An 11,445-nucleotide genomic window follows, 5' to 3' on the forward strand; every position below is an offset into this window, starting at 1 on the left:
GTGCACTTGGCTCTGTCAGATCACGTGAGACTGTAACCTGTGCTCCTAACTCTCATTTCTTTCTCACCCGCACCGTCTCCTCTTGCAGTGGTGCTGATATGCTTCCTGCGTTATGGGCAGGTGATCGAGCAGAGCCACCGGTCCTGGGTGAACACCACAGCACTCGTCGCCGGCTGCACCAATGCTGCCGGGCTCATCGTGGTGGGCAACTTTCAGGTGCGTTTCCTTCCCCCACCCCTCCCCCTACTCCGAGAGAAGATCCCGTCATGTGGGAACTTGCTATTTCATGAGCCATGCACCCCCCAAACACTTGACTGTCCCCTTATTTCTGCCCAGTTATTCTGTTTAAACTGTAAGCTCCCTGGGAAAGGGGCTCCTATAAACTTTCACCCTCGTGCCTTGATGCTCTTGAGGCAACCTTGACATGATTGGTGGGGACTGTTTCTGTGGTTGACTTATTTCAAAATCCCCCCCCCCCCCCCCCCCCCCATATTAAAGGATAGTGCTTAATTTTTGACTTTGCTCAAATTTGTGCCCCTGCTTACCACTCCTAATAGGGTGAATGGGCATCTTGCCCATGTCAAAGTTGATGGCTGTGCAGCTCCAGTGTAATCTCCTATTATTGTTACTGCTACTCCTCCCCTTACACTGCAGGCTGCTCTCCGGCCCGATGCTGGGCAGAACAGAGCCTGAGGCATCGGAAAGCGCTTCAGTCTGTATATCCTTTTCCTGGGGTTAGCAGCATTTCCTTAGGCTGATGACTTGCTGCACACCGAGATCTTATGACTTTTTTTTTATTTTTGTCCCCAGTAGAATTGTCCTTCTACCCGAATTGGAATCCTCCAATGGCAGTGCAGGCCCACAGGCTGCAATCACCCAGAGCTTCTTCTGGGAGTTCAGCGCTGTTGCGATGAGTTCTTCCTCTCCTGAAGGAGAATCTCTATTAGATGTTAGTAATGGTGGTGCGTGGGCTTCCTGCCACCGGAAGGGGCTGATCGCAGCTGGGGAGGGGAAGGGACCCCAGGGCCACCTTTGCAGGATTGTTGCCCTCATGCGTTGGATTTGTACTCATCCCTTCACAGGTAGACTATGCCAAGTCCTTGCATTACATTGGAGCCGGAGTCGCCTTCCCAGCAGGCCTGGTCTTCGTGTGCCTACAGTGCGTCCTAACATATCACATTGCTGCCAGCACGCTTGACCTCTGGATGGCGCATGTCCGGGTCACCCTCTCCACCCTGGCCTTAATCTCACTAGTTTTTAGTATCCTTTTTTCACTCTACGGAGTGGGATAGGCAGGCAGGGAGTGGGCACCAGGAGCGAGGTATGAGGAGAGGGAGGGGGAAGCTTGCTTTGTGAAATAAGGAGCGAGTGTCTGCAAGGAGAGATGTGGGTGGTTAAACTTGTTGAGGTGAAGGAAGAGGCACAGAAGGATGGAATTGGTCATGAGGAGGCCCTAGTGCCCTAGAAGATATTTTGCAAGTCACTTATTTCTTCCTTCTAGACTAAAAGTATAAACTTTTCATCTTATAATTTCTGAAGTCGTGGCCAGAAAAAAATTTACTTCTCGGTGGTCTACATTTTGAAAGTGTAAATGATGCCATTCAGCGTGTGTGTGTGTGTGTGTGTGTGTGTGGGTTTTTTTTTTTTGTTTTAAAGCTGTACTAATGATTTCAGGTAAAAGTAATTTTTAAATAAGGGTACAGATTGAAGGAAGGAGAGGGTAAATGGTTTATACCCATCGAGCAGGGTCTCTCCACTGCTGCAACGAGAGAACATGGCTAGGCCCTTGTGGCACAGGAGGCTAGATGTGAGCTAGTCCTGCAAGCCTGCTATTACTTTGGCCCTACAACCTATGCACCTCTTTCTCAGTTCATGTAATGTGCTCCTGGCCTGCATCAGTACCAGTCAAAGTGATGTGCTGTTCTAGAAATGGGGGTGGAGAGAAAAGCACCCCCTCCCACCTGCATGAAAGATAGTCCCCGGAACATAATACAGGCAAGCAGCACATTTTAAAACAAATCTGAGAGAATTCTTTCTCCTAGCACAAGCAGGATGGTAAGTAGTCCTCACACATGTGGGTGACCTCATCAGATGGAGCCCCGGCATGGAAAACTTACGTCAAAGTTTCTAGAAACTTTGGCCGACACACTGAGCATGTCCAGCATGCCACTATCCATGCATCCACGTGGGGTCTCTCTTCAGCCTCTTTTTCCGCGAAGCTAGTGCCTTGCAACTATGGAGCTCCCTCTTCTTCTGTGGAAAACTTTGTTTCTGTTCTGAGTCCCATCTGGTCCCTCTGCACTTGGGAAACTTTTTGGGCGTCATGGTAAGTGCTTTGTTTGCGATCTATTTTCAAAGGTGCCCTTCCCAGGTGGCTGCCGGGTATAGACGCACATCGGTCTCCATTTCCCCCCCCCCCCCCCCCCCCCCCCCCCCCCCCCCCCCCCCCCAATCATGTCCGGTTTCTGCTGCTGCCCCCAGTACCGCCGGACTATGTCCATCACAGACCCCCCATGAGGTCTGCATTTTGTGCCTGGGGGCTTCGCATGATGTCTGGGTTTGCAATTTTTGCACCCAAATAACTCCCAAGGGCAGTCGTACATGCCTAGTCAAAATGGGAAAAATTATTCGGCACAAAAAAGTCTGAGCCCTTGACTTCAGCATCGGGGGAATTGATGTTCAAGGGGCAGAAGGTCTTGGCACCCCCAGCTCTTTTGACACCCCCCCCCCCCACTTTGGGTTCCCGGGTAGAACTGGGCGTGGGGGATTGTCCAATATCAGTTTCTTCTCGTTCCAGGTCCGGCTCCTCATCATCCACTTCAGTGTCAGGGAAAGACCGGGCCGAATATTGGGAGAAATCAAGAAAACATCACCATTGATAACCATGAACGCATGACTCCAAAGTCAGGAAGGCACTGGCATGGACAGAAGTGCCCCTGAAATGGCCCCGAGCCGAGGAAGCATCGCCTTCCATTGAACCCAAGGGACTGAGGCAATCCCCACCAGTTCTGTTGGTGGGCACTGATCCCCCCTCGGGGTTCTGGGGGAGATATGGTTTTGCCATATCCTCCTCCAAAAGCTGTCATATCCTCATCAGCATTTCAGGAGGAGTTGGAGCACCATGTGCGGCTGACGGTCGGCCGGGCCCTGCAGGGCATCGAGCCCCCGGTGCTGCCGCCACCACCAGAGCCCACTCCATCTGTGCTTGCTCTGGAGCAGCTGGATTTACTGCTCTTGTGTTTTGCCGAAGCAGCCTCCCCCAATGGCCTGGACACCGCTGCCACAAGGGGCTTTGAGGCAGCCTTCATTGGAGACTATCCCGTTGATTGATTCATCCAATGAGGGAGGACCATCAGGATCAGTGGTGCCGCCCTTGCACCCGACACCCTAACTGGCAATTCCATTCCCAGATTCGTCAGACTCTGTGCCTTTGGGACCACCGGTCCCCCTGGTGATCCCGGGATCCTCTGCACTGCCTGGGCCAGAGTACCCTTCGATTCCAGCGGCATCCTCGCCTCTGCCTTCAGGGCTCCTGAGGCCTTCAGAGTCTCTGTGCAAGAGCTCGTTGGGGGCTCTACCCCGATGTCCCCCAGGCACACAGAGTGAGGAGGATGCCTCATCCTCCCAAGGATCCTCCCTATGATCCTTGGGAGGATGAGGCGTCCCTATCCTCTACAGAGGATTTGCCCTCCGAACCCTCTCCTCCAGAGGAGAGGGTTAAGTCTCCACCGAAAGACTTAACTTTTGCCAGGTTCGTGAGAGCCATGGTGGAATCTGTGCCTTTTCAGCTCTTGACTGAGCAAGATTCCAGGCATAAGAGGACCTCCAAATTGTGGTTGTCCCAAAGGTCATCACAGTACCAGTACACAACATCTTCAAAGATCTGTTTGTCTAGTTGTGGAAGCATATCATTTCCATTCCTCCAGTAAACCGAAAAACAATTGCGGTCTACTTAGTGCAACTCACCACAGGTTTTGAATGCAGACAGTTTCCTCATGAGTCAGTAGTGGTGGAATCCACCTTAAAGAAAGCAAAAAGGTCACGGACCCATGCTTCAGCTCCTCCAGGTCACGATCACAGGGCCCTGGATGCTGTAGGAAGGAAGGTCTTCTAAGGGTCCATGCTGGCGGCCCAGATTGCATGTTACAAGCTCTATATGAGTCAATATTCCAGGAACCTCTAGAAACAAGTTCAGGATCTGGTGGAGCTCCTCCCTCAATTGCAGGAGGACTTACTGAAAGTGATCCAATAACGATTGGAGTGTAACAAGCATGAGGTCAGCTTACGATATCTTTTAAACAGTGGCAGCAGGCATAGGAGCTCATAGCATAGCCTAGCTCCGGACTTCCAACCTCTGGCTAGAAGTGCAAGAGCACATTGCGAACCTCCACTGTATGGGGGAAAATCTCTTCAGAGACAAAATCAAGGAGGTGATAGTACAGCTCAAAAATTACCACGAAACCCTTCAACATCTGTCTGCCACCTCATCGGACCCGCACTCCATGGGCAAAAGGCCATCATGGCAAAGCTCAAAGCGCCCCTTTCACCGCCCAAGGAAGACTTATCCTCCAGCTAGTAGGGCAAGGCCTCAACGTGCACCAGCTAGGCCACAGACGAGGTAGCTGTGCACCCCTTTGGCCACCACCAGCCCCACAGCAGAACCCTGCTACAGGGTTTTGACTACTTGTGAGGGAGCTTGAGCCAGTAATCCGTACCCACACTAATGCCCCCCCCCCCCCCCAAGTGGGAAGCTGTCTGCTAAGCTTTGCAGACTGACTCTCACCTCATACCAGTGTTCGGGGGTAGAGAGTAAACTTCCAACAGACACCCCCCCCCCCCACAATAGAATCCCCTCCGTGCCCCTCTTGGAGATTTTTGACAAGCCAGCAGGTACTTTGAGTAAAGCTCTCTTAATGGCCCAAGCAGTTGAGCCTGACCTGCCAGATCAGTGAAACAGTGGGTTTTACTTGAGTTATTTCCTGATTCCCAAGAAAACAGGGGGGCATTTGTCCTATTTTGGACCTGAGGACGTTGAATAGATTTCTCGTAAGAGAAAGATTCAAAATGATTTCGTTGGGCTCCCTAATCCCTCTCCTGAGGAGCGGGGACTGGCTTTGCTCCCTCGACCTAAAAAACGTCTACGCTCACATTGTGATCTCTCACAATCATTGAAAATCAGTTTCATGGTGGGAGAGGAGCACTTTCAATATCGGGTACTACCTTTCAGACTTGCATCTGCACCATGTATCTTCACAAAGTGCCTGGCGGTAGTGGGAGCATATCGTAGGATGCGACAACTGTAGGTCTTCAGCTACCTGGATGATTGCCTCATCAAGAGTGACTCCAGGCCGGGGGCATTACAATCTCTCCAATCTACCATCCGGATCCTGGAGACCTTGGGGTTTCTGATCAACTACCCGAAGTCCCAGCTATTTCCATCCCGATACCTGGACCTTCATTGGGGCCAGATTCGACACAGCCCAGGGCAGGTCTTTTTGCCCCAGGACCAAGTGCTGGCCTTGGTGTCCCTGGTGTGGGTGATCTCTCGGAGCCACCGAGCACACAAGTTCCTGCATCTCTTGGGGCACATGGTGGGTGAAGGTTCATGTTACGTTATTTGCTTGGCTTCACATGTGCAGAACACACTGGACTTTGAACTCCCAGAGGTGTCAGACCATCCAGGACCTTTAGGCATGCATCCTAGTTACCGCACCACTTCAAGAATCCCTATCATGGTGGGAGACATTGTCCAACCTAGAAGTAGGTATTCCTTTCCAAGTTTCTCTCCTCAAATCACTATCGCAACAGTTGCTTCCTGGCTGGGTTGGGTAGCCCATGTCTGAGATCTCCGCACCCAGGGTCAATGGTCCACACTGGAGCAGCGTTTCCAGATCAATTTCCTGGAGCTCCAGGTGATTCAGTATGCCCTGGAGGTGTTCTGGGAGCACCTGGTCAACAAGATAGGCCTGGTTCAAACTGACAACCAAGTGGTGATATATCTGAACAAACAGGGAGGCACAGGTTCGTTCCTCCTCTGCCAAAAAGTGGTGCAGATCTAGTCCTGAGTGCTCTCACAGGGCATCCTCCTTCAAGCCATATAGTTGCCAGGGACTGAGAATGTGACAGCAGATCTCTGAGCCAGTTGTTCCGCCCTCACAAATGGTCCCTAAAACAGGAGGTTGTGGATCGGATCTTCTGCCTTTGGGGAACCCCGGACATAGGCCTAGGCCTGTTTGCATCCCTGTACAACAAGAGAGTGCACAGATTCTGCTTCCTGTTCAGGACAGATGGCAAACTGGCCTCTGATGCCGTCACTTGCCATTGGGGTACCAGCCTCCTATATGCATACCTGCTGGTATCTAAGACCCTTCTGAAGCTCCAGCAGGAACAAGGGACCATGATCCTGATCATACTGTATTGGCCGCAGCAGATCTGGTTCCCACTGTAGGATCTGTCCTTTTAGGCCCTGATTATTTCTGGGGATCTCTCTGGACTTGATCATGCAGGATGAAGGCAGGCTGTGCCATCTCAACCTCAAATCCTTGGCTCTCACGGCTTGGATGCTGACTGGATGCCCCTACAGAACCTGGGCCTCTCAGACAAGGTATCTCAGGTTCTAGTAGAATCCAGAAAGCCTTCCACTAGGAAATCTTACAATGTCAAGTGGAAAAGGTTCTCTGCCTGCTGTGAGGGACACTGTTTGGATGCATTCTCCTGCCCTACCTAGAAACTTCTGGACTACCTGGTACACCTTTCTGAGGCTGCCTTGAAGACCACCTCCATGAGGGTTTATCACTAAGAAGTGGATGGCTTGCCTATCTCCATGCTGCCTCGTGGGAACCGCTCCAACTCAAGCCATCTATCTGTCTTCCAGCGGTCTCCTGGGACCTCAACGTGGTTTTAGCCCAGCTTATGAAGACCCCCCATCTGAGCTCCTGCAATCTTGTGACCTAAAATACCTGATCTGGAAGGTCCTTTTTCTGATTGCAGTCACCTCAGCCCACAGGGTCAGCTTGCTGCACCCACCTTATACAAAGTTCTTTCATGACAAGGTGGTGCTGTGTACGCATCCTAAATTCTTGCCAAAGGTGGTGATGGAGTTCCATCAATCATCCTGCCCACCTTTTTTCCAAAGCCACATTCTCACAAAGATGAGCGGGCCCTGCACACGCTAGATTGTAAAAAAAAAAAAAAAAAAAAAGCCCTGGCCTTCTGCCTGGACTGTACAGCAGCTCACAGGCAGTCTACACAGCCTTTTCTATCCTTTGCAAAACCCAACCTGTTTTTGTCAGCGTCCAAGCAAACCGTGTCCAACTATATGTCTTTCTGCTATGTGCAAGCCGGACTGCAGCTTGAAGGTCATGGCTTGCACAGAATGAGCGTGACATGGCAGCTTGGGTGGCCCACCTCCGTGTGCGGTACCCGTGGATGAGAGCTGCGACTTGGAGTTCCCTCCACATCTTCACCTCTCATTATTCTCTGGGCAAAGATGGCCAACATGACAGCAGTTGTTCGGGAACAGCCTGTAGCTAGGTATTCACCCTTGTGTGAGGACTACAATCCTGCTTGTCCTCGGAGAAAGCAGAGTTGCTTACCTGTAACAAGTGTTCTCCTAGGACAGCAGGATGTTAATCCTCCTGAAACCCACCCACCACTTCAGTGTTGGTTTCTCTTTTGGGTTTGTTTATTTGGTGGTTTTATTTTTCACAAATTCTATATTATAAGACGGAAGAGGGACCCCGCATGGATAATGGCATGCTCTGTGTTTTCCGTGCTGGGCTCCGTCTGATGATGTCACCCATGTGTGAGGGCTAACATTCTGCTGACCTAGGAAAACACCTATTATATGCAAGCAATTCTGCTTTTTCACTCTATGCACAATTAAGCTCTGGAATTTGTTGCTAGAGGATATGGTTAGTGTAGCTCGGTTTGGATAAATTATTGGAGGAGTCATCCATTACCTACTATTAATCAAGTTGACTTAGGGAATAGCCACTGCTATTACTGGCATCAGTAGCATGGGATCTGCTTAGTGTTTGGGTATTTGCCAGGTACTTGAACTTGGGGATGGCCACTGCTGGAAACAGGATGCTGGGTTAGATGTACCCTTGGTCTGACCCAGTATGGCAACTTCTTATGTTCTAGTAACAGCAATAGAAGCAGAAAAAGACCAAATGGTCTATCCAGCCTGCCCAGCAAGTTAATTTTGTTAATAACTGCTTGCTGCATCCAGGTTACCCCCATGTTTCTGATAAGGGTAGTAACTGTCACTCTGTGCAGGTTACCTCCAAGCCTTATGTTTAAGGTAGTAATACTACTAGAAACATTTACTACCCTTAACATAAGGCTTGGGGGTAACCTACATAGAGCGGCAGTTCTACCATAAACTTGCTGGGCGGACTGGATGGACCGTTTGGTCTTTTTCTGCCTTCATTGCTATGTTACTATGTATTAGGTACCAGCACCTAGTCTGACACATACAACGTTCTCCCACTGCAGGTTTTTGTGTTGTGTGTGGGTTGTTTTTTTTTTTTTTTTTTTTAGAACTAGAATATGTCCAGACTATTTTGAGGAGCCCAAGTAAGGTATGTGGGAAGTTTTGCTCTTGGATGTGTTAGTGTTACTCCCTCTATTCTTCTAACAGCATTTTGTGTTTTCGGTGGTAGTGTAGATCTGTAGAATGCAGCCTCCAATCCCAGTCACTGGACCTATTCTGTAAATGTATTTAGCAAATGCAAACCCATACCCATAAAGCCACTCAATGGCTGCCTTGTTAGTTACGTCTGAAGTTAAGATGCCTCTTAGTTTGCAAAGGCAGAACTCCTTGTGTATGTGCAACATGTTTCTAGTGGGCTGGAACTAAAGCTGATCTAATCCATGTACTGTGAGGATCACCTACTCCCACCTCCTGAGGACTGGATCTGTGGTCTGAAAAGCTGAGTTGCTAGGCCATCTTTGGAGAAGGTATAATAAAAGGTGTTGAAACACACAGGGAATCCTGGGCTAGTGTTTTATGACTAGATGGATGGCTACACACTACAAGCCTGCAGCAACTGGTCTACCCTGGAGGTTAGGAGCCCTCGCATGTGCTGTTCATCCTCATTGGCCTTTCTAGCATGCTTTGAATTTTTTTTTTTTCCTCCCTCCTACCCAGGCTGTTAGCAGCTACCTGGGCAAGAAGATACTTGTAAAAGAGAAATAGACTGAATGTATATTTACTCTATTGGTAATGTTAGCTAAAGCCAGGTCCTAGGGCAGTGCTCTTCTTGGCCTTTTATCATAGTTTGGGGGGGGACACCCCCCCACAAACAGTACCAGGTACACTGGCAGAGCTGTGTACAGGGCTCTCCGTACTGGAATAGCAGGGGTTGCTGCAGGGCAGGATTGAGGTGCACTGGCAGAGCTGTGTGGGTTGGAGGGGGGCGGGGGGTCAAGCTCAGTTAAGTTTTAGGAGGTGCAGTATTTCATGGATCAATGTTTAGAAGTCGTTTGTGTCTGGGTGTAAGTCATAATTAACGATCCATATTTTAAAAAGTGTGGGGCTTTTCCAGATCTGATTCTTGTTTAGTGAAGATCATTGAACAAGGGTGCCAACTCTGGTCCTGGAGAGCCACAATCAGGCTTGCATACTCACTGTGGATTTGCTGAAAACCTGGCCCATTTGCGACTCTTCGAGGGCCGCAGTTGGCCCCTCCCCTGCCACAGAAGCCCCCCCCCTTCTCCTTGCTGGAAAGGGTTTTCTGCCACCCCCACCCTCTGCTTTATCAACCGTTTTTCCTTAACTCCAGCCCCTCTTCTCGGCGGTGTCTTTTTCATCCATGACAGCTTCCTGCTGCAGCACCTGGCTGCCGTCTGCGAGTGGATCTTCGTCATTGACATCCTGATCTTCTACGGGACCTTTGCCTACGAGTTCAGCGGCGTCTCCAGGGACACTATGGCAGCTGCCATCCAGCAGTCGAGCAGCAAGGGCTGCAAGTCGCCCGGCAGCAGCAGCACCTCCACCCACCTTAACTGTAACCCTGAGGGTATTGCCATGATCTGACGGGCATGAGGCCGAGGAGGAGCGAGCGAGCAGTGCCCCCCGAGGCATGGGTGGGGCAGAGCTCTCGCCTCTCCTGCTGCTGCTTCTGCCCCCAACAGCTGCCACTCAGAACTTTTAGTGACACTTTTTTTAGTATTTTTGTTTTGTACCAAAAATTTTTTAAAAGGAGACAGTATTATTGCAAAGCTGCATAGTTACGTCCAGTTACTCACTCACAGGTTTACTTGTTTGAAATTTGCAACGTGCCAAACTTTTTTTTTTTCTTTTAAGTCTAGTAAGATTCTTGACAAAATACACAAGCCTGTCCATGGAGGTAGGGTGACACCCTGTGGTAGGTATGTGTTACTGCAGGATGTGTTCATCCTTCCTGCCTCCCCCACCCTTTTTTTTAATTATTATTTTTAAGCATCCGTTTTTGGAGTGTGACAGATTGTGGTGTGATTGGTACGGTGAAGGGTTGGGGAGAATATTTGTCTGCAAGAGAAAATCGAGCCTCCATTTGCACAATGGGATGACAAGTTCTCTGGCATTTCAGCTGTAGGGTCTGAGACCAAATTTGGTTTTGGAAGGTGGAGCACAAGATTACGTTTGTGGATATATTGATCTCATTTTTAATGGGAAAATATTAAATCTCGCACTCTTGTTTGGTATATCCATGGTGGGGGGGGGGCGTGAAGGGGGATTTCACCTTTCACCCTGTTCTCTCTCTCTCTCTCTCTCTCTCTGCTCTCTCTGGGTAGGCAGTGGATGGCTTTTAATGGAGGTAATGCTGATACTGAGAGATGGGAGGGTCTTGGCCAGATCTTTTAATTATGTTAAACTGCCTTGAGTTCATCTTTTTTTATTTTTGTTTTGTTTTTTTTAGTAAGGTGTATAGAAACACAAAAGCAAAGGGATTGGTGGGTGTGAATTGGTCCCCGACTACACAGATCTTTGTTTCAGATGGGTGGGGATAAAAGTGAATGACCGCTTCTCAAGGAAATGTACCGTTTTTAATTCTTTTATTAAAATGGTCAGAAATAAGTGGCTTCCGGAGCACATGGGAGCCTGTCCAAAGCCCACATTACTGTCTTCTGTGTCTTACATAACTGCAAATATTATCAATGGATGAAAAATTAAGTTTACTGACAATCTAACTTTTTTATGGACTCATGTTTTACTCTCTCTGTATTTGATGCACAGCTGGACTTCATTATGCTGATATTCACCTCTTTCTGTAGCCTGGCAGCACTCGAGCCCATGGCCCGGGAAACGGGTGCTGAGGCTCATGCCATTTTTTACTGACATGGCATTTTGAGATGCCTGGTGTGGATTTTATTTATATATTTTTGCATAGCGTAGGGCACAGGCTAATCCTGGCCTGGTTATACCCCACTGCATGCATGGATGTGTGGTTTCAACTT

General features: G+C 49.3%; 1 protein-coding gene across 2 annotated transcripts in view; it reads left to right on the plus strand.

The window, feature by feature from the left end:
• Positions 1-11,178, plus strand: part of TMEM150A (transmembrane protein 150A) — a 58,306-nt gene extending 47,128 nt beyond the window's left edge. For both annotated transcript variants that reach the window (XM_029604273.1, XM_029604274.1), the window contains exons 6-8: positions 89-216; positions 1,083-1,260; positions 9,801-11,178. In XM_029604273.1, the coding sequence (XP_029460133.1) occupies positions 89-216; positions 1,083-1,260; positions 9,801-10,042 (548 nt within the window). In that variant the 3' untranslated portion in view covers positions 10,043-11,178. The remainder of the gene's footprint in view (positions 1-88; positions 217-1,082; positions 1,261-9,800) is intronic.
• Positions 11,179-11,445: the final 267 nt, after the last annotated feature.

This window comes from Rhinatrema bivittatum, chromosome 5 (genome assembly GCF_901001135.1).
Source record: "Rhinatrema bivittatum chromosome 5, aRhiBiv1.1, whole genome shotgun sequence".
In the NCBI taxonomy this organism is placed as follows: Eukaryota; Metazoa; Chordata; class Amphibia; order Gymnophiona; family Rhinatrematidae; genus Rhinatrema; species Rhinatrema bivittatum.